This window comes from Oncorhynchus mykiss, chromosome 8 (assembly GCF_013265735.2).
Source record: "Oncorhynchus mykiss isolate Arlee chromosome 8, USDA_OmykA_1.1, whole genome shotgun sequence".
Lineage (NCBI taxonomy): Eukaryota > Metazoa > Chordata > Actinopteri > Salmoniformes > Salmonidae > Oncorhynchus > Oncorhynchus mykiss.
Genome location: NC_048572.1, coordinates 65,979,214 through 66,006,814, shown reverse-complemented (window position 1 = coordinate 66,006,814; position 27,601 = coordinate 65,979,214). Strand labels below are relative to the sequence as shown.

Sequence of the window (27,601 nt, the reverse complement as noted above, 5' to 3'; positions counted from 1 at the left end):
TGACTAATGATGATAAATACAATCCACCTGTGTGTAATCAAGTCTCCGTATAAATGCACCTGCACTGTAATAGTCTCAGAGGTCCGTTAAAAGCGCAGAGAGCATCATGAAGAACAAGGAACACACCAGGCGGGTCCGAGATACTGTTGTGAAGAAGTTTAAAGCCGGATTTGGATACAAAAAGATTTCCCAAGCTTTAAACATCCCAAGGAGCACTGTGCAAGCGATAATATTGAAATGGAAGGAGTATCAGACCACTGCAAATCTACCAAGACCTGGCCGTCCCTCTAAACTTTCAGCTCATACAAGGAGAAGACTGATCAGAGATGCAGCCAAAAGGCCCATGATCACTCTGGATGAACTGCAGAGATCTACAGCTGAGGTGGGAGACTCTGTCCATAGGACAACAATCAGTCGTATATTGCACAAATCTGGCCTTTATGGAAGAGTGGCAAGAAAGCCATTTCTTAAAGATATCCATAAAAAGTGTCGTTTAAAGTTTGCCACAAGCCACCTGGGAGACACACCAAACATGTGGAAGAAGGTGCTCTGGTCAGATGAAACCAAAATGGAACTTTTTGGCAACAATGCAAAACGTTATGTTTGGCGTAAAAGCAACACAGCTCATCACACTGAACACACCATCCCCACTGTCAAACATGGTGGTGGCAGCATCATGGTTTGGGCCTGCTTTTCTTCAGCAGGGACAGGGAAGATGGTTAAAATTGATGGGAAGATGGATGGAGCCAAATACAGGACCATTCTGGAAGAAAACCTGATGGAGTCTGCAAAAGACCTGAGACTGGGACGGAGATTTGTCTTCCAACAAGACAATGATCAAAACATAAAGCAAAATCTACAATGGAATGGTTCAAAAATAAACATATCCAGGTGTTAGAATGGCCAAGTCAAAGTCCAGACCTGAACCCAATCGACAATCTGTGGAAAGAACTGAAAACTGCTGTTCACAAATGCTCTCCATCCAACCTCACTGAGCTCGAGCTGTTTTGCAAGGAGAAATGGGAAAAAATGTCAGTCTCTCGATGTGCAAAACTGATAGAGACATACCCCAAGCGACTTACAGCTGTATTCGCAGCAAAAGGTGGCGCTACAAAGTATTAACTTAAGGGGGCTGAATAATTTTGCACGCCCAATTTTTCAGTTTTTGATTTGTTAAAAAAGTTTGAAATATCCAATAAATGTCGTTCCACATCATGATTGTGTCCCACTTGTTGATTCTTCACAAAAAAATACAGTTTTATATCTTTATGTTTGAAGCCTGAAATGTGGCAAAAGGTCGCAAAGTTCAAGGGGGCCGAATACTTTCGCAAGGCACTGTATTTATATTGTTTCAAGGGACAGTCAGTGGGCCCATAATGAAATAGTCTAAAACAGAAGGCTAAGTGGCTGAACCCTGAAGGTACGTTGGGTTAAGCCAGATATTGTCATTTCTATAACTGATATGCTATAAACCTTTTCATAACAATATCATAGCAAATCCCTTACAAATGTCCCCAAATGTGAAACTGTCATCTCATACCAGATTACAATCTTTCCAGGAAGAACCATCACGTAGCAAGACTGGGCAAAACAGATAAAGCACGCTGAATAATTTGGTACAAAAAAAATTTGGCGAGATAAAAGACACATTTGTGAGGAAATACAAGTGCTACTGGTGCAATGAAGGGATGTCATAATCTTGAAGCATGCCATTGTATTATACACACAAAGGACTGCAGTGCAATCAAATTAGCACATTACAATACAATGTCAATGTCTGACATAAACCTTGTGTTTTTTAAACTGTGAAGGAATAGTCGTCTCATTTGGCAGCAAAGGAAATAAGTATACAGTTTGTGCTTGACCCACTAAATGCAGGCATAAACATCTCTACAATCAAAGCTCAAATCATTAAGACATATCAACTGTAATGCAAAAATAAATAAAAAAGTTATATAATTTAATCTCCCCCCATTCTCAGTTCAGTGGATGCAGTAATTGAAATAATGGCTCCATGTGAATGACTGATATCATGTTGACAAAACTCCTCACTCAATGTAAATACATTATAGACAAGCCAGCCAAAGCACACATCTAGTCCAAGGGGACATCTCCCTAGTCCACAATGACACATCATTCATCCCTCATCAAAGAAAGCCTTGCCTTCACACAGCGAAGAGCAATGGGCACACCTCTGCCCAGTACCAAAATGTGAATGTCCGATTAGATGAACCACTCCTTCTTGCTCTCATCGATGGTTTCTGTGAAGGCGGGGTCATTGACAATGATGGCTGCATCGGCACAGTCCGCAGACTCCGCCCCTTTGGCCTCGTTGGTGTGGTAGGAGCCCTTGTGACGGAACATATGGCGAATCAAGAACACCAGGGTGCAGAGGATGGTGAAGATGACCACAGCAATGATACCTGCAAGTACAACCGACATTATGAGGAACATGACCTTTAAAAATATCAACAACCCTGTATAGTCAGCGAGTTGGTTACTGCTCCTACTCACCTCCGATAACTGCAGAGTTCTGATCAACTCCATCCCGGCTAACTCTTTCCTCGTTGAATGGGAATACAGCACCAGCTGAAAAAGTAAACAAAAACAAAATCTCAGCTACAAAATATCTCTGCCCCAAAATAATCCAACAAGCTAAAAAAAATGTAAATGCGGTCACATGTTTTAGAGACAGAATATGTCAATTGTAAACTGGCACATTTTGACATCTATTAAAACAACTGGACAGGAGATGTACACTGAGTATACAAAACATTTCCATGACCGACTGACCAGGTGAATCCAGTTGAAAGCTAGGATCCCTTATTGATGTCACTTGTTAAATCCACTTCAAATCAGTGTAAATGAAGGGGAGGAGACTTTAAAAGTTAAAGAATGATTTTTAAGCGTTGAGAGAATTGAGACATGGATTGTGTGCCATTCAGAAGGTGAATGAGCAAGACAAAAAACACAAGTGCCTTTGAACGGGGTATGGTAGGTTTGTGTCAAGAACTGCAACGCTGCTGGGTTTATCACACTCGATAGTTTCCCGTCTGTATGAAGAATGGTCCACCACCCAAAGGACATCCAGCCAACTTGATACAACTGTGGGAAGCATTGGAGTCAACATCAGCCAGCATCCATTTGGAACACTTTTGACACCTTGTAGAGTCCATGTCCTGACGAATTGAAGCTGTTCTGAGGGCAAAAGGGGAGGGGTACGCAACGCAATATTAGGAAGGTGTTCCTAATGTTTGGTATACTCTGAGTGTATAGCATGCAGTATATGCACAGTATGTGAGTCTATGGGGGAAGTAGGAGTGGGCTCAGAGTCAAAAGGTGCAGTCTACTCTTTTTTTTCAGCTGACATCTCTGTGGGCACTAGTCCATTTGAGTGGATCCTGCAGAATCCGTGCAAAAAACACATTTTAGTCATTTAGCAGATGCTCTTATCCAGAGGGACTTGTTTTAAAAATGATATTTCTTACATTCAGTCATCTAACAGAGTCCCATCCAGAGAAGCAACCAGGGTCAACGTCCTGCTCAAGGGCACGTCAACAGATCTTCCACAAGGTAAAAAAATGGGGACCTGAACCAGAACTATCAGCTAGATGTCTACCGATTTAATTAGGGCCGATTTCAAGTTTTCATAACAATCGGAAATCGTTATTTTTGGGCGTGGATTTGCCGATTTTTTATTTTATTTAACATTTTTTACACCTTTATTTAATCTATGTTCTCATGTTCTGAGCAAGGAACTGAAACGTTAGCTTTCTTACATAGCACATATTGCACTTTTACGTTCTTCTCCAACACTTTGTTTTGCATTATTTAAACCAAATTGAACCAAAATGTTTCATTATCTACTTGAGGCTAAATTGATTTTGATGTTTATATTAAGTTAAAATAAGTGTTAATTCAGTATTGTCGTAATTGTCATTATTACAAATACATGTAATTTTTTATTTTAAAATTGGCCGATTAATCGGTATCGGCTTTTTTGGTCCTCCAATCAGGTATCGGCATTGAAAAATCATAATCGGTCGACCTCTACTATCAGCCCTCGGACTAAGCCCCCAACTGCCAGGTCACCAGGCCACCAGCCCTCCAAGACCCCCCCACAGAAAACAATGCAAAAAACAAGATATCAAGGACAACAAAAATCATAACAGCAAGGCCAACTGAATATGTATGGCACTATTTACATGTGTGAATGTGCACGTTTGAATGCGTGTATATGCATGTGTACAAACACCTCAGGCAAACAGGCATTCGCTGTAACAACAATGCCTGTCAGTGTCATTCAAACGTACTTTTTGGTTTGTTTTGACTTTTTAAAAACTTTTATCCTTGACCGTCATTCTATCCCCCACCCAGCGACTCCACGTCCACTTGTCTCCAGTTCCACAACACAACCCTCAGCTCATCCCACCCATCTCTGCTGGCCACCCTCTTCGGATTTCTACGCACCATACAGTGAGGGAAAAAAGTATTTGATCCCCTGCTGATTTTGTACGTTTGCCCACTGACAAAGAAATGATCAGTCTATAATTTTAATGGTAGGTTTATTTGAACAGTGAGAGACAGAATAACAAAATCACAAAAAACGCATGCAAAAATGTTATGTTATATTGATTTGCATTTTAATGAGGGAAATAAGTATTTGACCCCCTCTCAATCAGAAAGATTTCTGGCTCCCAGGTGTCTTTTATACAGGTAACGAGCTGAGATTAGGAGCACACTCTTAAAGGGAGTGCTCCTAATCACAGCTTGTTACCTGTATAAAAGACACCTGTCCACAGAAGTAATCAATCAATCAGATTCCAAACTCTCCACCGTGGCCAATACCAAAGAGCTCTCCAAGGATGTCAGGGACAAGATTGTAGACCTACACAAGGCTGGAATGGGCTACAAGACCATCGCCAAGCAGCTTGGTAAGAAGGTGACAACAGTTGGTGCGATTATTTGCAAATGGAAGAAACACAAAAGAACTGTCAATCTCCCTCGGCCTGGGGCTCCATGCAAGATCTCACCTCGTGGAGTTGCAATGATCATGAGAACGATGAGGAATCAGCCCAGAACTACACAGGAGGATCTTGTCAATGATCTCAAGGCAGCTGGGACCATAGTCACCAAAAAAATAATAGGTAACACACTACGCCATGAAGGACTGAAATCCTGCAGCACCCGCAAGGTCCCCCTGCTCAAGAAAGCACATATACATGCCCGTCTGAAGTTTGCCAATGAACATCTGAATGATTCAGAGGACAACTTGGTGAAAGTGTTGTGGTCAGATGAGACAAATGGAGCTCTTTGGCATGAACTCAACTCGCTGTGTTTGGAGGAGGAGGAATGCTGCCTATGGCCCCAAGAACACTATCCCCACCGACAAACATGGAGGTGGAAACATTATGCTTTGGGGGTGTTTTTCTGTTAAGGGGACAGGACAACTTCCCTGCATCAAAGGGACGATGGACAGGGCCATGTACCGTCAAATCTTGGGTGAGAACCTCCTTCCCTCTGCCAGGGCATTGAAAATGGGTCGTGGATGGGTATTCCAGCATGACAATGACCTAAAACACACAGCCAAGGCAACAAAGGAGTGGCTCAAGAAGAAGCACATTAAGGTCCTGGAGTGGCCTAGCCAGTCTCCAGACCGTAATCCCATAGAAAATCTGTGGAGGGAGCTGAAGGTTCGAGTTCCCAGACGTCAGCCTCGAAACCTTAATGACTTGGAGAAGATCTGCAAAGAGGAGTGGGACAAAATCCCTCCTGAGATGTGTGCAAACCTGGTGGCCAACAACAAGAAACATCTGACCTCTGATTGCCAACAAGGGTTTTGCCACCAAGTACTAAGTCATGTTTTGCAGAGGGGTCAAATACTTATTTCCCTCATTAAAATGCAAATCAATTTATAACGTTTTTGACAAGGCGTTTTTCTGGATTTATTTGTTGTTATTCTGTCTCTCACTGTTCAAATAAACCTACCATTAAAATTATAGACTGATAATTTCTTTGTCAGTGGACAAACGTACAAAATCAGCAGGGGATCAAATACTTTTTTCCTTCACTGTATTTCAACTATGCTGTGATGTTTAACATACAATTTGAATCTATCTAATCGAATAGAACCCACAGAGTGTGAGTTGAAGGTAAATACTTTTTTTTACGAGTATTAGTATATTAGTAATTGACTGACCAGATCTCTCAACAATACTATTTCTAAGGTCAATTTTTTATAAATGTTGTGCATTTTCAGCCATTCCTGAACCTGAGACCAGAAACAGGCTACCTAAGTGCAATACCAAAACAAATTGTCTATTGATTCTGTATCTTCACAACAAAATCTGCAGGGCTGCGATGATTGATTCTGTGCAATAATTTTAGCTGAAAAGCATGAAGTCTTGAAACTTGCATTGTTTTATATATCAACTCATACACCTTGTCCATGTAATCGCTACATCAAAAATATCTTCCCAGCGATTTACAATTAAGATAGCTTGGTGGGACAACCACATAGTGGCGAGAACAAGTATTTGATACACTGCCGATTTTGCAGGTTTTCCAACTTACAAAGCATGTAGAGGTCTGTAATTATTTTAATCATAGGTACACTTCAACTGTGAGAGACGGAACCTAAAACAAAAATCCAGAAAATCACATTGTATGATTTTTAGGTAATTAATTTGCATTTTATTGCATGACATAAGTATTTGATACATCAGAAAAGCAGAACTTAATATTTGGTACAGAAACCTGTGTTTGCATTTAGAGATCACACATTTCCTGTAGTACTTGACCAGGTTTGCACACACTGCAGCAGGGATTTTTGGCCCACTCCTCCATACAGACCTTCTCCAGATCCTTCAGGTTTCGGGGCTGTTGCTGGGCAGTACGGACTTTCAGCTCCCTCCAAAGATTTTCTATTGGGTTCAGGTCTGGAGACTGGCTAGGCCACTCCAGGACCTTGAGATGCTTCTTACAGAGCCACTCCTTAGTTGCCCTGGCTGTGTGTTTATGGTCGTTGTCATGCTGGAAGACCCAGCCACGACCCATCTTCAATGCTCTTACTGAGGGAAGGAGGCTGTTGGCCAAGATCTCACGATACATGGCCCCATCCATCCTCCCCTCAATACGGTGCAGACGTCCTGTCCCCTTTGCAGAAAAGCATCCCCAAAGAATGATGTTTCCACCTCCATGCTGCACGGTTGGGATGGTGTTCTTGGGGTTGTACTCATCCTTCTTCTTCCTCCAAACATGGCGAGTGGAGTTTAGACAAACGCTCTATGTCTCATCAGACCACATGACCTTCTCCCATTCCTCCTCTGGATCATCCAGATGGTCATTGGCAAACTTCAGACGGGCCTGGACATGCGCTGGCTTGAGCAGGGGGACCTTGCGTGCGCTGCAGGATTTTAATCCATGACGGCGTAGTGTGTTACTAATGGTTTTCTTTGAGACTGTGGTCCCAGCTCTCTTCAGGTCATTGACCAGGTCCTGCCATGTAGTTCTGGGCTGATCCCTCACCTTCCTCATGATCATTGATGCCCCATGCCCCAGATCTTGCATGGAGCACCAGACCGAGGGTGATTGATCGTCACCTTGAACTTCTTCCATTTTCTAATAATTGTGCCAACAGTTGTTGCTTTCTCACCAAGATGCTTGCCTATTGTCCTGTAGTCCATCCCAGCCTTGTGCAGGTCTACAATTGTATCCCTGATGTCCTTACACAGCTCTCTGGTCTTGGCCATTGTGGAGAGGTTGGAGTCTGTTTGATTGAGTGTGTGGACAGGTGACTTTTATACAGGTAACAAGTTCAAACAGGTGCAGTTAATACAGGTAATGAGTGGAGCACAGGAGGGCTTCTTAAAAGAAAAACTAACAGGTCTGTGAGAGCTGGAATTCTTACTGGTTGGTAGGTGATCAAATACTTACGTCATGCAATAAAATGCAAATGAATTACTTAAAAATCATACAATGTGATTTTCTGGACTTTTGTTTTAGATTCGGTCTCCCACAGTTGAAGTGTACCTATGATCAAAATTACAGACTACATGCTTTGTAAGTAGGAAAACCTGCAAAATCGGCCTGCAACCTGCAAAACTGTATCTCAGTCACAGTAAGTACATTTTTCTTCAATAAAGTAGCTAATCAGCAAAATCAGATCTAGTAGGGGAAAAATCTAGTGCAAGTACTGGGTCACGAAATACTTCGTTTTTTGTTATTTTCACATACACACATGTACACACATACAGTAGGGCAGGGATCGCAGATGCCTCTCACAGGGAGCTTATGCAAGGCTAAGATCAAATGATAAAAGGATTTCATCTAAAATTCTATTTGTCTTTTACTATCAGTGGTGTAAAAATCAATAACTGAAAATATCAACCCACTACTTCCATTAGGCCTAGCTGTAAGATAATTGAACTTGTTAATATTAATCCTTACCAAAGCAGTATCACTAAAATGACTTATCTGACCTATTGAAACCTCACATATGCCTCCATAGGTTAAACATACAGCATAGTCACTGAGAGATGGAGTTCATACCCTAGTACAGAGCAGACCATTCTCAGAGCAGGCAGGAGATGGATCTTGTGTTTCCCAGCAATATATCTCATGTATCTGGAAAAGCTCACCCAGGATCAATACACTGACCCAGTAATAACCACCCTGTAGAGCAATCCGCAGGAGCTAAACAGCACATGGGTTTAAATGGTACAATAGCTGGAGGAGAAGAAAAATACCACCATTAAACATAACGGCTTGACGTTACAATGAAATATCAGATCTCTTTGGAGAACTGAGTGGACCGCTGGTGCTGCCAGTTAACCGCTGACAATTCATCTACTATACACACTAACGGCCTTACAGTGCTTACCGTAAAAACGCAGTATTCAAGATGGAACAAGACGTAAAACCACAAGAATAGAATCCCATGACACTGTATGAATAAATGGTTCCATTGGCTGGACAATCAAAGGAGATAGATAAATACACAATGATTTACTGTACCTGAGTCCATGTGCCAGGGATCGTTGGCAGCAGCCATTGGTGAGATCGTGAGAGGAGACGCCCCACAGTTTGACTCCACTAGAATGCCCTGGGTGGTCACCGGGGCGACGATGCCAGACCTCAGTGCTGCCTTCAGAGGGGCGATGTTGTTGAAATTAACTCTGGACAGACAGCCCACAAACCCTGGAGTGTTGTACTTCTCTATGAGGACTGGGTCAATCTGGCCAGTTTCTGATCAAAACCAAGACAAATTAAATTAAAACATAACAGCAGTTCTGGATTAGATAGGAGTTCTTCCTTATGGTATCCCTGTCAACCCATGTGAAATGTATAGACCTTGAGTGTATCAGTGCACAGTAGAGCTTTATCATCTTCTGCTTGTGTGGAGCTGCTGACTGACTCTATCTGACCACTTAATACTGGTCTACCACCACGATGTACTACTACTCAGCACACTGCAATACTGTAAGCCTCCCCAGTTTGATTTATGTTCACTGGAATCTAGCCTCTGGTTGGTGATGCTGTATTCCCAATCCCTAGTCTCCCCCTACATTACAGACAGGCAGCTACTGTACAAGCTCCTACTGCAGACATATACTCCCAATAGACCAGGGAAAACAAAGTATCCAATTCTACTGCAATACAGTATTCTCCAAAGGTGGCTAAAGAAGAAGAATTTCACAATTTTAAGGTTACATGTAAGAAGGATGTTTCATATGCCCCCGGGTAAAACAAAAATACAAAACACATCCTGTTTGGAACATTAGCCATGCATTGTGCCATTCATGATCTTTACTTTTGAGAACTCATCCCAATACCTACAGGAAAAAAATTCACCATCTTAAACCAATGATAAAACTACAGTGGCAAGGTTTGTTAAAAGCAACATAGGCCTACCCTACAGTCTTTCCTGTATAGGAAATGCCAATCTAAAACAAATCTTGCAACCACAAATCACAAGGTCAAGGTTTACAATAAGTCTCCCCAATACCTATGTACAGTGCCTTGCGAAAGTATTCGGCCCCCTTGAACTTTGCGACCTTTTGCCACATTTCGGGCTTCAAACATAAAGATATAAAACTGTATTTTTTTGTGAAGAATCAACAACAAGTGGGACACAATCATGAAGTGGAACAACATTTATTGGATATTTCAAACTTTTTTAACAAATCAAAAACTGAAAAATTGGGCGTGCAAAATTATTCAGCCCCCTTAAGTTAATACTTTGTAGCGCCACCTTTTGCTGCGATTACAGCTGTAAGTCGCTTGGAGTATGTCTCTATCAGTTTTGCACATCGAGAGACTGAAATTTTTCCCATTCCTCCTTGCAAAACAGCTCGAGCTCAGTGAGGTTGGATGGAGAGCATTTGTGAACAGCAGTTTTCAGTTCTTTCCACAGATTCTCGATTGGATTCAGGTCTGGACTTCTTCCAGAATGGTCCTGTATTTGGCTCCATCCATCTTCCCATCAATTTTAACCATCTTCCCTGTCCCTGCTGAAGAAAAGCAGGCCCAAACCATGATGCTGCCACCACCATGTTTGACAGTGGGGATGGTGTGTTCAGGGTGATGAGCTGTGTTGCTTTTACGCCAAACATAACGTTTTGCATTGTTGCCAAAAAGTTCAATTTTGGTTTCATCTGACCAGAGCACCTTCTTCCACATGTTTGGTGTGTCTCCCAGGTGGCTTGTGGCAAACTTTAAACAACACTTTTTATGGATATCTTTAAGAAATGGCTTTCTTCTTGCCACTCTTCCATAAAGCCCAGATTTGTGCAATAAACGACTGATTGTTGTCCTATGGACAGAGTCTCCCACCTCAGCTGTAGATCTCTGCAGTTCATCCAGAGTGATCATGGGCCTCTTGGCTGCATCTCTGATCAGTCTTCTCCTTGTATGAGCTGAAAGTTTAGAGGGACGGCCAGGTCTTGGTAGATTTGCAGTGGTCTGATACTCCTTCCATTTTAATATTATCGCTTGCACAGTGCTCCTTGGGATGTTTAAAGCTTGGGAAATCTTTTTGTATCTTCTTTATGTTTGAAGCCTGAAATGTGGCAAAAGGTCGCAAAGTTCAAGGGGGCCGAATACTTTCGCAAGGCACTGTATTTAGTGTAGTTACAGTTATGTTGTTATCCAAAACTCTATGCCACCTCAAGTTAGTCAAATACAGAAGAGTAGTTAGTACCTGTTTACCCTGTTGTCCTCCCTGAATGTAGTGATGCTTGCTCTGCCTCTACCTTGCAGACCCTCTATCCACAGCACAAGTCCTTGCCTTATACAGTGCTACCACTGGCCGCTGTACACCTGTCCATGTCCATGATCGTCTGTACACCTGTCCATGTCCATGATCGTCTGTCTGTGATCGTCTGTCTGTCTGTGATCGTCTGTCTGTCTGTCTGTGATCGTCCGTCCGTCTGTCTGTGTCTATGATCGTCCGTCCGTCTGTCTGTCTATGATCGTCTGTCCGTCTGTCTGTGTCTATGATCGTCTGTCCGTCTGTGTCTATGATCGTCTGTCTGACTGTGTCTATGATCGTCTGTCTGTCTGTCAATGATCGTCTGTCTGTCTGTCAGTCAGTCACCAGGTCCATTTACCTCTATCTGCCTCGCTGCCAGCTAGTAGTCTATTTGTCTTCCTGCCAATACATCTATCAATCTCTCTGTTTGTTTTCCTGTGTGTATACCTGTCTGTCAGCCTGTCTATGTACCTGCCAGGGTGTCTACGTGCCTGCAGCCTTGGTTAGCCAGCGAGCTCTGAATATGAATGCACCCCGAGTGATTCAGTCCACCTCCTTTCCTTACCTTCCCCACAGCCAGACCAGAGAAAACATGGAGAAAATATGATGTCATGGATCAGTGAACTAATGCATTCACCGCGCGGCTCAGAGAAAACCTGGATGTGCGTACAGGAGTGCAAGATGGGGGATCAGGATCGGGCCTCTGTGCTCCCTCCCTCCCTGAGGATGATGTCAGAGATCGGTGGGCCTGTTGTTAATTTATTCACAGAGTGCAGCAGCAAAGCACTCTAGGGAGTCGTAAGGCTTTACCAGCCAGGCAGAATGGGGCATTCTACTGTTCTCAGAACAGGACCAGTGTACTGGTGTCTGACTCCTGCTGACACAGTACTGTTCCCTCCCACCACATCACATTATTAGAGTTCCTATTCCATCCCTCGTCTGGTTACAGAATACTGTTGTGTTGTGTGCTGCAGTGGTGTGGTACTACATCAGTCAGATTAAGACCTAGACAATATGGCCACTAAAATACACGTACATGATTTTCTGTCAAGGCAACATCACCTTTACCATCTATATTGATACCCTCATTACATATATTAATACACCTGGACTAAACCAGGACTCATCACTTTTTAGCCACGGATGGTCAACACAAATTATGGTTCTGTTTTTTATCAGAACACACAGAACCAAAGTCCTAAAATGACTTAGGGGCGAATTCTAAGAGATCTGTACACATACCTCTGATGGCATTTATTATATTTGCACTCCAGTAATACATGGATTATATCTGCACTTACCAAAGACTTTCCCCAGGAATATGGTCTTGACCAGGTTGAACTGAGTGTCAGAGTCATCAGGCAGAGTGTAGCTGACTGGGGGGTAATGATCCAACTGGAAAATAATACCATATGGTCCTGAATCATGATGTATTACAGTCAGTTATAAACCCAGTTCAGCTGTACTGTATTATTACTGCCCCCTAGTGGTAGGCTTTAGAAAAAGTGTGCTAATAGCACAATGCACTAAACACCATCTCCACAGACAAGGTGGGTCAGGTGTGTCAACAGCCTAATGCAGTCAGAGGACAGCACACTCTCACTGAGAGTGGTGTCCTCCCCTCCTGAGAGCACTAGTCCTGCCGTTCAACTCCTTAATGAAGTGCTTTATCTATAGTCTATGTAGCTATCAATCAGCCTAATGTAGTCAAGAGGACAGGGAAAGGTTGTATTTTGTTGGATTTCATGACGTCAGCAAATCTCCCACTGAGAGCAGTGCCCTCCCTGGGACAAGTAGAACATTAAAGTCCAACCTTTCAACTGCTTGATGAAAATGGTTCTTTAAATAAAGCTACACTGGTATGATTTTTACCTGCAGCCTAATGTAGTCTTAGAGGAAATAAAACATTATTATTATTTTTTTTTTTGAATTTCATGACTTCAGCAAATCCCACTGTGTGTTAGATCAGCCTTTGTGACAGGGGAACACTAGGGTCATACTGGACCTGCAGCTGAAAAGTGCTTTATAGAGAAATAAAACCACATTACTGTCCTCATTATTATCACCTGCAGCCGTACGTTCCTCTCCTGCCTGGAGATGTTGATGTGGTGGGGCTGCCCGTTGGCCATGTTGCGCTGGTCCAGGTCGATGGTGAACGGCTCCCTCAGGCCTCCCAGGCTGTAGCGGATCTGAAGTGTTCCTGACAGAGGGAGATGGAATGGACAGTCAGTCCCAATGTTCCATCACCATCGTAATTCATATGGTTGTCAGTCCATATTCTGATAGGCTTAGTAACATGGTAAGAGTATCACACTCAAGTGGAAATTGTATTTTAAATTACGCTTTACATTGCCAAATACTAAATTGACTATCACTCTCTCTTTCTGCTTTTTCAGTGAAATATGTATGTGCCTGGGACCATGCCCAACCTGTGTGTTGCACTATATAATTAGCTATTGAGCTAATTTACAGTACATTCTGTGGTTCTTTGCTGACCGAGTCATTAACTTCACCCTCCAAGCATTTCAAACCCTATAAACGGACGGCCAGGGTTGCTCTCTTGTTCTTTCAAGCATTTCAGACCCTTTGAGCAGTTTCTCTCACCATTGTGTCTGAGCACCACAGCCAGGTAGTCCTGAGTCCTAGAGCTGATGTACACCAGGATGCTCGGGGCGTTGGAGGTGCTGAAGCTGAACACCAGCTCCTCCTGGGTCAGGTTGCCCTCCGTGGGCAGCAAGGGAGACAGGCTCTTCACATCCCTGATAGCTGGAAGGCCCCTCTCGGGAAGGAAGTCGTAACGAACGAGTGTTCCGCTCTCGAAGTAGCCGCCCACATCTGATACACACAGGAGACATTTGGCAGCAATACAAAACATCAGCATAAGTTTGAGAGATTGACAAGCGTATCGATATTAGCCTCCCTAAAGCAATGTGTAAAGTTGAAAAAAAAAAATACCAGGACATATTCAGAGTTACTATTCTCTCACATGACTGTGACTGTATTTTACCTTCAGTGCAGAAGGGCCCGTCATACGCCGTCAAGGTGCAGTCACATGAGTAACCGTTGTATTTCTCCATGCACTGGCCACCGTTTCTGCAGTGCTGCCCATAGCTGGTGCAGTGGCCAGAGCAGCCAGGCTTAACCCCTGGGGTGACCTTCGCCCTCTCTTCCAGGTCAAGGGTCACACCGTTCATCTTCAGGGCACGGATACATCCTAGGAACCCCCTCTGGCCACCCGATGCACCTGAATGATAACGTTTATGACAAGAAGTTGTATTAGGTATTTTGGTTTACAACAACTTATGTTACAAAGTACACTTCTGGTAAAAAAAACGACTAAAAAAAACAGGTAAACTCATGTTTGTTTTTAGTTGTTGAAGTTGTTGAATTGACATCCTTATACCTTTTGACATTGTTGTTGTGTGCAATGTGAAAATTGCGTGGGCCTGTATCCAACAGTGCAGCCTGTATAAGTCGGGTCATAACACCATGAGCTGAGCAGCAGTAGTCTAACCCATATAGACATATAAACTGGATCATCATTACGCTATGTGGTGGGAGGCAGGTAGGCAGGATATCTTACCCACGTAGAGCTGGCTGTATAGCTCCAGGCGGGTGTGACCCTGTGGGGGTGCAGGGCGAACCTCCTTGTAGTGCCCATCCAGCTGCAGCACAGCTTCCTTCACATTGCGCTCAGCCACCACCCTGTGCCACTGGTCATCATTAAGAGGAGTGGACGACCTCACACTCAGCTCCACCAGACCGTTGCCCACATCAAAGGAGAAGGACACAACCGTGGCAGCTGGGCAGGAGGGGAGAAAGGGCAAGGAGTTAGATAAGGTTTTGGGTGCTGCCAAACAGGCTTTGGATGTCAGAAGTGGAGAGGTCTTGTATCTGCCTTATGAGCTGGTGGGCACAAAGAGGATAAGTAAGTAAGAGTCTAAGTAAGTAATTTTCGGTGAGAAACAACTTAATTAAGAGGTGGAAATGTGTCAAGGAGGTTGTTTTTGAAACAAGGATTAGGCTTGGGCTATACAGGAGATTTGAAAGACCTTGGTCTGTTTCGGAGTGGTTGAAAAGCTAACAAGCATTTTTACCGAAATTGAATTCTGCTTACATACAGTGTTGACTTTTCCCATGAATGCGAAGGAAACTGTTGTATAATTTCCGTTGCTGTTGAAATCATGATGACTTCAAAATAAAAATGAATGACACTATGTATAATTCACAGCTCTGAAAAACTGATCACTTTCTAGATGTGTATTTGACAAGTACCTATCAGCCAACACTTATAAATGCGTAAAGCAGACAAATACTTCAGGGAGCAGTGAGATAGCTCTCCCTTTCACAACGACACAGTTCTCTCATTTCCCCGTCTATCATCATTTACTTTATTGAAACCCTGTTGACAGGTATCATCATACCCCCTGTTGGGTCCAATTCTACAGAGACGTACGTTACATACTGACAACTTGTCTAATCACCCAACACCCTGTCCGATTGCTTAATCCACAGAAATCCCAGACTCCAGGCTGCCATCGAGTAATGAGATTTCACAGCGATTGTGATTGAGCTCTTTTCCACTTACCAGGGGGTCTCACCCTGGACCACATTGGGAGAATCATTATTTGATTTTATTTCCCAACCGACTCAATAGATCTATATTAAAGGGAGCTGTCTGACTGCATTTGTTCTCCATTCAGAGCATGTACTGAAGCTGTGGAGATGACATGGGGGAGCCTTGTCAATCATAGATCCACCTGTTCAGAGCAGATGCTTGGCCTGCAGGACTGGCAGAGAACATTCTGAAGCTCAGAGAGGAATTTTGGAGTGGAGCCAAGTCTCATTAAAACAACTGCCAGTGCCAAGCTCTAAAGAGAAATTCTAATGTGTACCAGTACTCAAGAGTGTTTAAAACTGTTTAAAATATAAAAGCTCACCAGAGGCTTAGTAAATCCATTTCCCTTGGCAGACTAATACTATACCTTGTGAATATTAAAATGGGGGGAAAATATTGAATATGAAATGTTTTTTTAACAGAATATTGTCAACTGAATCACTAATAATACTGCTCAAATCTTGTCAACGCATTGCACCAAAAGATGGCGTCAGTAAAGCTTCAAACCTGCCAGAGAAAAAGGGTCAGAAACAATAACAATGGGTTCTGAGGCGACGGAAGCAGCTCAAAGATATTTCTGACCATTGATCTTTCCCAGCGGAAGGAAACTGCTCTCCCACCAGCTCACAAATCATGCTTAAATGTCACTGGAAACCAATTTCATCTAACAATACCATTTCCAAACAGGGTTCCCACTGTGCTGGTGAACTTTAAGTTAATACTGACTTCTAGCCATTTCTAAGTGGAGATTTCTAAAGCACTGAAGTTGAATATAAGCTGAAAGAAGTATGGACTACGATCGATGAGATGGATGGCAGCCTTTATGGAGAGCCCTAGAGGTATCTTGGGAGGTTTCACCTTCACAATGTTCTCAGACTGAGACTCTACAGTACACACACACTTGTCCCTCAAAATTCAATCTACCATCTTGTTACAGTCCCCAAGAGTTGACTGAGAATCTGTACTAAGAACTGAATAGTAGCTCTCAGGGAACATGGCAGGTGACAATTGCTTAGTGGCTGGTGGTTTGTTTTTAGGAGGAACACGAGATACTTGTTTTGTGGCCACAAGACAGACAAGATACTTTTTATATAGTGGAAAGTCATAGTGGCAAGTCAAAGTCGATATCTACTGTGAATAATCCTTACCAATACTGTCCAAAACCACTGAATTTATACCGCATCTATACATTATATATTGTAATGGGATCATTTTTTGCAGATGTTGACCCAGAGCTTTGATATTGAACTGCACAGACACACATCCACAATATAAGTCTACAGGTAGTGTATATCGACCTGTTACTGAGTAGTGGTATACTCACCTTTTAGTTCCAGGCGGATGAAGTCAGCGTTGCCAAGGTTCTCCAGAAAGACGCCATAAGAGGAGGAAGTCTTGAAATAGAAAGAGATGTCAGCACTGGTCTCTCCTTGGAAGGTAGGGAAGTGCAGGTAGGATCCAGGCGTGTTGAAGGATGCTGCGTTCCAGTAGTTACCTGGGAAACAGACAGGAAACATGAATCACTCAATGTGCATTCTAGTCATACAAAGCAGAGAATAATGGCCCAAAATACTACCATAGGTGTGGAAATTATAACAAACCCACCATCTCCTTGACAACGCAGTGGACCCACAGTCAATTTAGCCTCCGAGCCAGCACGATTAGTGTCACCAACCACCACCTGACTCACAGGCAAATGGTCTTTATACACCAGAAGACCAGCGTCCTCTCTCCTAAATTAAAAATAATCAAATATGTGAGATACAGAGGAATATTTTCACAACAAAAGGAACTACAGTAAGATTGTAACATTTGCATTGTGCTACAATGGATTATGTTTTGATTCATTTCATGTATGACATTTCAGGATAACTAGATTATAAAACTAAATTTTAATACTGTAAACATCGAATCTATGGTCTTGTTCAGTCACTCACCACCGTGTTTGGTCAGCGTCACAGTTGCAGTAGTACTTGGGGTCGGTGCAGTTCCTCTCAATTCCACAGGCACACTTCTGGATCCCTGGGCCTGAACCACCCCAGTAAAAATGCCTCTCATTGGCCCTGCCAACCCACCATGTAAATGGAGATCCCTCTGCAAAACAACAACAACATGAATCAGCACAGTAAAAATGCCTCTCATTGGCCCTGCCAACCCACCATGTCAATGGAGATCCCTCTGCAAAATAACAACATGAATCAGCACAGAACTTACCAAAACCACAACATACTCAATACATAAGCATCATGGTACAATATTTGTATATCTACAGTAAACAAATGACCATAGATAGTCTAAGCAGTTTTTTTTCATGTACTCTTCTCTACTGGTACACAGACAATAACATGCTACCGTTGTTGATGTCAAACTCGCATAGCAAATAGCCTTGAAACTGAGATGAAGAGGCTATTGATGCCTATACTGCTTATGTTATGTGCAGTCCTATGTTTAGATCCTTAAACAAGTGTAACCAGCTGATCCATCTTCCTTCACTCTATTTGGCACTTTACTTTTTTATTGATTGAGACAAGCTATGTGGTCTATTAATCAGCTATTCCTCCTGTTCCACACCAACAGCAGCACAGACCGATAGTGTTATTCAGCACTCCAGGTAATCAAAAATGACTTGCTCTAAGGAACGGGAAAATAACTGGCGTGAGGAATCACATCAAGTGGAAATGTCTGTTTGTATAGATGGACAAACAAGATCATTTATCAAGACAAACACACCCCAGGGCATTTGTTCTTGTTCAACATCTCCACCGTGCTTGTGTAGTCATACTGACTACTGTAGGATCACTGAACAACTCTTGTGTTTTGCTGTTTACAATGTGAATTATGCTTTTGAATTTCAAGTAGTCAAACAACAGGCATGCTTAACAATAAGCAGTGGGAAAAAAACAATGTTTACACAATGGTAATTTGGGAAAGACAAGAAAATATAATTTCATTTGCCATTTTCCATCTTGTCATTGTTACTTATCAGCAGCACCTGGCTGAAGTTTCCCTCCAGTGAATGACAAATAATAATTTTATGAAAAATAATAATTGGCTGGTAGTACATTATTGAAGGGGTCTGGTATCAAGCCACTGACAGTGAAATATTTACGCAATGTTTGCATCAATGGGGAAATAATAGTTGAAGGACAATGGGACTGCTGTTTCTAGCCACAGGGGTGGTCTGTTCAACACATGCCTCAGAAATCAGCAAAAAAAAATTCAGCAAAAGCCAAGGGGACACAGAGTGAAGCGGTGAGGCTCCAGGGAGAGAACAAAGGCTGTTACACAGGCTGTTCCCCTGCAAGGTATCCATGTTCCACACTGGTCCACATGCAGGGGGGGGGGGGGGGGGGGGGGGGGGTGAAGAGAGGGAGATGGAGAGAGAGAGACAGAGAGAGGGGGGTGGATGGAGAGAGGAGGGTGGATAGAGAGAGAGAGATTGAGGGGAGCAGCATGGACCATTGTGGGGTTCTGGGTATTCCTTGGCTATAGAGTAATCAATAATTCAGGTTCTTTATGGTGATGAGAAGGGAAATAGGCTAAGCTGAGGGCCTGGAGGCCAAGTGTCTCCCGTCTGTGTGCGGGGAGAGAGACAAACCAGCAGCGGTGAAACTGGGAGGTAGAGTAAACTTCTATTCCTCAATACTGGATGAATGGGCACCACTGAGGCCAACACAATAAGACTACCAAATGAGGGAGAGCTACTACCACCAACCAGCAGCTCTGACCAGGAATTTCTGACTCCTAGTCTCTTTCAGCTCACTGATCCTGCCAACCAACACGCTCCCTTTCACCATGCTAAACGGCTGTTGAGCAGCAAGGTGTACAGAGCTCACCAGAACACTAATGATGTGTGGGTTTTATCTGTCAACGTCTCCAGTCAGTCAGGCCCCTGTCTCAGATCCTAACACATCCAAAGGACATGATGAAAGCTTGTTATGCTGCTCATATACACCGAGTGATGCACAAATCAGTGTCTACTCTAGAGGCTGGGAGCTGGGGCTACCCTGCTGCTGACAAAACCTCAGGCTCAGAACTCTATGGACCCTCAGGGGGAACGGCTGTTGCTTGATAACGCCAGATGAGATAAAAATCAAACAAGGTAAAAAAAAAAACACTACATTGTTGGATGAAACTGACAAGCTTTTAGGTTCTGTGGCTGTCATGGAATTTCAGTTATAATGTTCCATATGGTTGGCTTAAGGGAATAAACCAGTTCCATTTATCACAGGTCGTATTCCTCAGAGCCACTGCAATAAACGCTTGGCTCAATTCTATGAGTAATGACAAGGGATGACAATAGCTGTGTCGCTGTCTAATGTACGTCAGCTTGTCGCTGTCAAATGTACGCCAGCTTGTCGCTGTCTAATGTACGCCAGCTTGTCGCTGTCTAATGTACGCCAGCTTGTCGCTGTCTAATGTACGCCAGCTTGTCGCTGTCTAATGTACGCCAGCTTGTCGCTGTCTAATGTACGCCAGCTTGTCGCTGTCTAATGTACGCCAGCTTGTCGCTGTCTAATGTACGCCAGCTTGTCGCTGTCTAATGTACGCCAGCTTGTCGCTGTCTAATGTACGCCAGCTTGTCGCTGTCTAATGTACGCCAGCTTGTCGCTGTCTAATGTACGCCAGCTTGTCGCTGTCTAATGTACGCCAGCTTGTCGCTGTCTAATGTACGCCAGCTTGCCTTCACATCTCGTGAAACACTTGCCAAATCCAATAGATAAGAGTATTCTTCACGTGTAGCCATAATGGTAATAACAATCGGCTAAACAATCTAGCAACACCTAAATGGACATTAATCAATAACAAACACTGGGAAGGAACATATTATTGCAATTTTCTCTCTCCAGATGCCTAAATTGCTGTCTTTGTTGGAAAGGATACTACAGTACTGTCCAATAGAAACAGATCCTTAAAATATTCTCAGATGTACACAACAATTAACATACAAACACCAATATCCTCTTTACCTGGCGTATTGAGCAGTCGAGACATTCGGCAGGCGTAGGCAACATGCTGTTCACAGTACTCCGCACTGCCCATGATGGCTGTCACCTGTCGTAGGGAGAGAAAAGAGGGTTTAAGCAATGCAGAATGCATAACATTTAGTAATAGTAGTGGAGCTGAGTGAAAATACAGTGAGAACATCTTTAATAAAAACGTAGCTAGCTAGTGTCTTCGGCTGTAACATCAAAATACATAGAAAATACACATAGGGCTGGTTTCTCTAGACTGAAAATATAGAGTTTCTCCATTGAGTATTGTTTTTTTGTATGAAACTAGGCTTAATGCGGGTCCATTAAACCCACTGATAAAATACAGATTTCTTTCCCATTGAGATGGTTCCTTTATGAATGATTCAATGGGTGAAGATGTCATAAGGTGACCTGCTCTGTGGACATGTTGTAATTGAGCTGCAGCACAGCCTTCCCCTCCAGGTCTGAGCCAGTCACTGAAGTCTGGGGAGACAGGTTGTTTCTCACTGTCGTCCAGACCTTGTCCTCTGCAACACACACAGTCAACAACACCATCAACAAACCAGTCAGCCGTGTACAATATTTACAGGGGAATAATTAAATGTGGGTCAACCATCAATGCAGTCAAAACTGGGTGCAATGACATCATTCCAACCAGATACCAGATTTGGTTGTAATCTGGTTATAATGATGTCATTTTAACATGATTGGCCCGCTGGGATGGGACAAAATCATCAGACGCAGAGATGGTTTAGTTGATTTTCATCTTGGGTCTTATTGAGAGGTACTCTTACCAGTCATGTTGCAGTTGACTTTGAAGGGGCCAACGGGACCACTCCCATCAGGGTCGATCCAGTACGTGCCAGATGTTTTACCAAGGTGTTTGTATTCCTCACAGGACTGTTCATACACGGCTGGAGAGGAGGAATACACACGCGAGAGAGGAAGCCACATGTATTATGAAGCGGACATTGCAGTAGAATGACTTATTCATCATTACAAATCCAGGTGTTTCCCCATTTGTAAGGGAGGTGAATGATGTGCAAAAATGTGACTGACGTTTCAGATGGGTCCCTGAGGGTATGAATATTGACAGACCATAGATGAAGATGTCTTGATAGGCTAATGAGGAGGAAGGGGAGGATACCTACAGGTATGGCATGTAGCCCCGGTGTATCCTGTCCCGTTACAGGAGCAGCTGAAACTATCCCAGGTCTGAGAGCAGCGGCCTCTATGTTCACAGTGGTTAGGGACACATCTGTGTGGGGGGGAGATCATTCTCACATGAAGAAGAAGAAGTGACCTCTAATTTAACTACTTTGACCTTTGCGAAACTACAGATGGGTCAGAAGAGAATAGATAGGACAACATAGGAAGAACTTTCATAGAGTGCATATTTCAAACGTAATTTACGCTAAAAAACAAATTCATTGGAAATGGATGGATACAAATTCAACAAGAAGACATCTAATTGAAATACGTTGACCTTTGTGAGACAACAGAGGATGTTACTGTGCTGTCGCCGTGTCATGACAGTAATCAGCCAACACACGGGTGCTGTGAGGAGGTTCGTGACCTTTGTTTCATGTATTTTTGATACCACTTCATGGTGAACGTTAGGCTGTATCACTGTACTCTCTTAGTCCATGTCCAGTGCAGGACCTCCTTAACCCTGCTGGTGTGTGATCAAAGGGCTGTGGTAACATGGAGTTCCCTTTGAAGTTAGTTGAACTCCCCCTGCTAGCATAGTTTAGAATGACGATTTCATCACCACAATCCTGTAAATTTACACAGGGCAGAGATGTTGGAACGTTCCTATTTAACGGGAGAGAAAATCTGGTGTATCGGATAACCTTGGCCCTAATAGATCAGTCAAATGAACAACACAATCAAGAGTATTCAGCCATAAATGGATTTATCATATGTACATATTACACAAATGTCCCTTGAACAATAATATAGTTTGATTTGACTAAGGACGTTAAGCTGAAAACAAATCTGGATGACCGTCCAGAACATTTTTTTTGCGGTCTTGAAAATGTCTTCCTCTGACATTTTAAAGGGTGTCGTTAACAATTCCAGCACAAAAAGGTTGGAATAACAGGATCTACAGTTTGACTCCTAATCACTAACGGAGAATAAGAAGCAGAGATAAGATTCCATTTATGAACCAGAACCATGTGTTGGAGTGAACCAACATACTGTGAGAATACCGTTAATGTGCTTATCTTGATAAGAATGTAAGCGCATGTCCAAATTCTCCAGGCGGACTGAGTAACCTTTTGCTAAAATTGCATTTCCATATCTCGGGAGAAGCAACAGAGCTTTTCCACTTTATTGTTTTGATGAGTTTTGCATTGGGGATGTGTGCCTGTTTGGCTGTGTACACAGGCATTTACCAGCAGGAGCACAGAGATTGCACACCAAGACATCCACTAGCAAGCCTTATGTGATCCTCTGATCCCTGCCTCTCGCTGTGTCGCTGTGTGAGATGCTTTCTTGATCTTGATGGGCCACCTACCGTCTTTATGAAAAGACTGTGTAATGCATGCCCATGAGCAACCAGCCCCTCAGGTAATGTCGCAGTAGGTTTTTATACATTCACTTTCATGATCAACAGCAAAGCAAAAAGGCTGCTTAGATTATCAAGCTCAATAAGATCTTTGGGGAATGGTATAGAATATTACCTGTCTATGATGGCACACATATCCAGGCTGACATTCTCAAAGGTTCCCATGTTGCCTTGCTCTACCGCCACCAGGTCAGCGAGCTGGTCGTCCACGTGGATCAGTTGCATACAGCCCTGGAAGGAGCGCTGGGCAGGGGGAGTGTTGGTACGCAGGAAGTAGCCTGCATGAGGACAAGAGGGAGAAAGAGTTCCAAAGTTAACCATATGATCAAGACAGAGCTTTCTGTTTGAAAAGTAAGCAACATTAATTCTGAGTGTTGTGTTTTCGTTTAAATCATTAGGGAAGAGTTTCATTCAATATTTAAGACACTGTCTTAAAGGAAACATCTTCAAAGGCTAACAAAACACAAAGAAAACAAAAAGGCAACCAATCAAAAGTAACAAAGAGGATTTTCTTACAAAGCATGCCATCAAACACAAAAAAACATGTACTGTACACACAATAAATCACAAGACTGTTTGTCAGACTGAATTATAGAAATGTCATCATGAATAAGTAAGTAACAAGCCCATTATGAGGGTTTACACATTATAGACCAGGGCCTGGTTTCCTAAAAGCATTTAAAGGGTATGCTCATCGTAAGAACCTTTGTAGGCGCATCGTTAAATCTCAGAGCTTGTTCCTAAAACCATCTTCACTAAAGTTGCACTTGAAAGCGCTTGTTATTTAACGCCTCAGACCACTAGTTGAACAGCTAAGTGTGTTGTCACTTTATACACATAAGATCTCCGCTAAACATAGAATCAAGATGTCTCTCTGTGACCGCAGTTAACTTCAGAACGAAGTTGACTACAAATACAAAGTTGCAAATGTCTTTGCAATTGTTACAAAGAAGCAAAAGATAATACCATGCTTCAAATAAAAACAGAGATGAATGCAGTATTGAATACAGTAGGCCTATAGACTACATAGGACAATATTGAAATCATATTAAAATCAATTTCATGTTCATTCCATTGAGTTCTATTTTGCTAACTGTAGGCTGTCAAATGTTTTCCTTCATATTTAATATGTAACAACATGTGCGCAATGATATGCCACATCTACGATAGTTTAGTAGTATAGGGTAGGCTAAGCATTGGAATAAACTGTCTCAATATTTGCAGCCATATAGGCAATAATTCTAATGTGAATGTAAAATGTGAATGAAGAAACGTGATCTGATTGCAGCACTGTTTCAATCCTATCAATATAAAAACAAGCTTGTACGAAAGTGAAAGTTCTCCCTACGAGGTGTTTTGGGAAATGCATCCGAGTTCGTTATAGTAACGGTGCATTGTTAAATCACTTGTAAACCTAAATTCCATCTCTTACGAGTGTTTTAACGATGCATCGCAGGGTGAGATATGGCAGTGGGACGGTAGGCCCCTAAAGGGCAGGTAATCCAAGAAAGACGAGTAGGCGGCCACTACATTGCAACAAACTTTAGTGAACTATTTACAGAACATATTTACAAAATAATACATATAGGAGCAGTCAGCAGTGCACATCAGGATACACAACGGCAACACGTTTCGACTTCTAGAATCTTCCTCACGCTGCCTGAAAGATGCCAACTAGAAGTTGAAACGCGTTGCAGGTGTGCATATCTAATGTATAATGCCTTCTGCTCCTATATGTACCATTTTTAGGCTATTTATATTCAATTAGGAAGTTTTCGGCGGTCACAGAGAGACAGATACACATCTTCATTCTATGTTCAGCAGATATTTCCTGTGTGTAAAGTGTCGCGGGAGGACAAACGGTGATTTAACGATGCACTCAGCTGTTCAACAAGTGGTCTGAGGCAGGCGTTAGATTACAAGCGATTTGAAGTGCAACGTCAATAAAGACGGGTTTGGGAAACGAGAATGTAAAAATGCTCCTACGAAGGTTCTAACGATGAAATAAGCCTTATTATGCTTTTGAGAAATCGGGCCCAGAGCCATATACCTGTCCAGGTATAGAGCTACATGGTTCTGTTATAGACCATCTGTGTAAATACCTCCAAAGTAGTATTGGCCCCCTGTTCTAATCTGAATGGGAATGACCGTTCTGACCGTGGACGCCTCATCACCATCGATGGTCAGCATGGCGCAGTTCTCCAGAGCATGGAGATAGACGTTATGCCACTGGCCGTCGTTGAGCCCCGAACCTTAACAGTGACCACAGACAGAACAATATGGCTTCATGAATCACAGTCACGGTGGGTGATAAGCAGACAACTGCAAGTACTGAAACATCAGAAAAACAACAATACAACAATACATTCTGAGAAAGACTATGATATACAGATCTGTTTGGTATTCCCTCTCTTTACTAAAATATCCTTCTTAAACACAACGAAACAACATGACCATGGACCAAGTAGCTACCGACTCGACTAAAGTGAGTTTAGAGTCACTACTAACAGAACTTTGCACCTGCAATGAGAAACTGTCTAAGCAAATGAAGAAAATATTCAAATGTCAAAAAAATATAAAAACTGACTGAACTGGGCAAACGTGTGGAGGAGGCTGAATCTGGCTTAACCCTTAAAATCACACTGTACACTTTTCTGACAATCTGAAATGGTCCACCCACATAGACAGTATGGTAAAGAAGGCGCAACAGCGCCTCTTCAACTTCAGGAGGCTGAAAAAGAATTGGCTTGGCACCTAAAACCCTCACAAACTTTTACAGATGCACAATTGAGAGCATCCCTTTGGGCTGTCTCACCACCTGGTACAGCAACTGCACTGCCCACAACTGCAGGGCTCTCCAGAGGGTGGTGCGATCTGCCCAACGCATCCCCGGGGGCAAACTACCTGCCCTCCAGGACACCTACAGCCCCCGATGTCACAGGAAGGACAAAAAGATCATCAAGGACATGAACCACCTGAGCCACGGCCTGTTCACCCCGCTAATATCCACGAGACGAGGTCAGTACAGATGCATCAAAGCTGGGACCGAGAGACTGAAAAACAGCTTCTATCTTAAGGCCATCAGACTGTTAAATAGCCATCACTGGCAGGCTTCCACCTGGCTACTCAACCCTGCACCTTAGAGGCTGCTGCCCTATATACATATACTTGGAATCACTGGCCACTTTAATAATGGAACACTAGTCATTTCAATAAAATTTAAGTAATGTTTACATACTGCTTTGCTCATATCATATGTATATACTGTATTCTATTCTACTGTATTTTAGTCAATGCCACTCCGACATTGCTTAATCTAATATTTACATATTTCTTAATTCCATTATTTTACTTTTAGATGTGTGTATTGTTGTGAATCATTTTTTAGGTACTACTGCACTGTTAGATACTACTCCACTGTTGGAGCTAGGAACACCCGCAATAACATCTGCTAAATACGTATATGTGACCAATAAAATTTGATTTGATTTGAATGAACTGCATAGACTAGGACAGCCTCTTAACAGACAATGTAGCACAGATGGGTCACTGGACCATTGAACTGTTTAGGCAACTGAAATGAAGTGAAGATGGACTATTACACCCCACCACATCAAAAGACACAAAAGAGAAAGATGTGTTGTTAATGCCTTCACTCACACACCTATTGAAAAGACAATCACAGTACCACTCAAGCGATCTGTCTAAATTAATAACACTTTAATGACTATTGGCTATGCAGCTTAAATGGCAACCCATTCATTTGTAGGCTATAGACATGATCTATTTCTTTAAGTAACGAACTGACAAGGGAACAGGACAACATGATGATTGCTATGATCTGAAGAAAAAAAAATGGAATGTTCCCTTCGCAGACAGGCTATAAAGGCCTGAGTAGATGGGATGAATTTAAATTGCCAAATATGAAAAAAGACTGGGAGAGATAAAATATTAGAGCCTAAGACGCTGAAATTGTAAGCACGCTGTACTTTTATTTCAGTTGTTTTCTCTCTCTCCCTTCCTTACTTTTTCTTATTTAATTGTGCCCAATTAAGGCATGATAATGGAGAAATTGATATATGAATAGAAAAATACAGCACCAGTCAAAAGTTTGGACACACCTACTCATTCAAGGGTTTTTCTTTATTTGTACTATTTTCTACATTGTAGAATAATAGTGAAGA

At 42.6% G+C, this 27,601-nt stretch overlaps 1 protein-coding gene across 3 annotated transcripts in view; it reads right to left on the bottom strand.

Annotated features, from left to right (window-relative positions):
• Positions 1 to 1,340: 1,340 nt before the first annotated feature.
• The window catches only part of LOC110530370 (contactin-associated protein-like 2), a 74,440-nt gene continuing 48,179 nt past the window's right edge, over positions 1,341 to 27,601 (bottom strand). For all 3 annotated transcript variants that reach the window (XM_036985997.1, XM_021613365.2, XM_036985996.1), the window contains 17 exons: positions 25,520 to 25,669; positions 23,533 to 23,695; positions 21,997 to 22,103; positions 21,640 to 21,759; positions 21,257 to 21,372; positions 20,840 to 20,924; positions 17,807 to 17,963; positions 17,475 to 17,602; positions 17,194 to 17,364; positions 14,835 to 15,053; positions 14,259 to 14,495; positions 13,856 to 14,086; positions 13,318 to 13,451; positions 12,553 to 12,646; positions 9,016 to 9,246; positions 2,515 to 2,589; positions 1,341 to 2,423 (listed from right to left, as the gene is read on the bottom strand). In XM_036985997.1, coding sequence (XP_036841892.1) covers positions 2,224 to 2,423; positions 2,515 to 2,589; positions 9,016 to 9,246; positions 12,553 to 12,646; positions 13,318 to 13,451; positions 13,856 to 14,086; positions 14,259 to 14,495; positions 14,835 to 15,053; positions 17,194 to 17,364; positions 17,475 to 17,602; positions 17,807 to 17,963; positions 20,840 to 20,924; positions 21,257 to 21,372; positions 21,640 to 21,759; positions 21,997 to 22,103; positions 23,533 to 23,695; positions 25,520 to 25,669 — 2,618 coding nt within the window. In that variant the 3' untranslated portion in view covers positions 1,341 to 2,223. The remainder of the gene's footprint in view (positions 2,424 to 2,514; positions 2,590 to 9,015; positions 9,247 to 12,552; positions 12,647 to 13,317; positions 13,452 to 13,855; positions 14,087 to 14,258; positions 14,496 to 14,834; positions 15,054 to 17,193; positions 17,365 to 17,474; positions 17,603 to 17,806; positions 17,964 to 20,839; positions 20,925 to 21,256; positions 21,373 to 21,639; positions 21,760 to 21,996; positions 22,104 to 23,532; positions 23,696 to 25,519; positions 25,670 to 27,601) is intronic.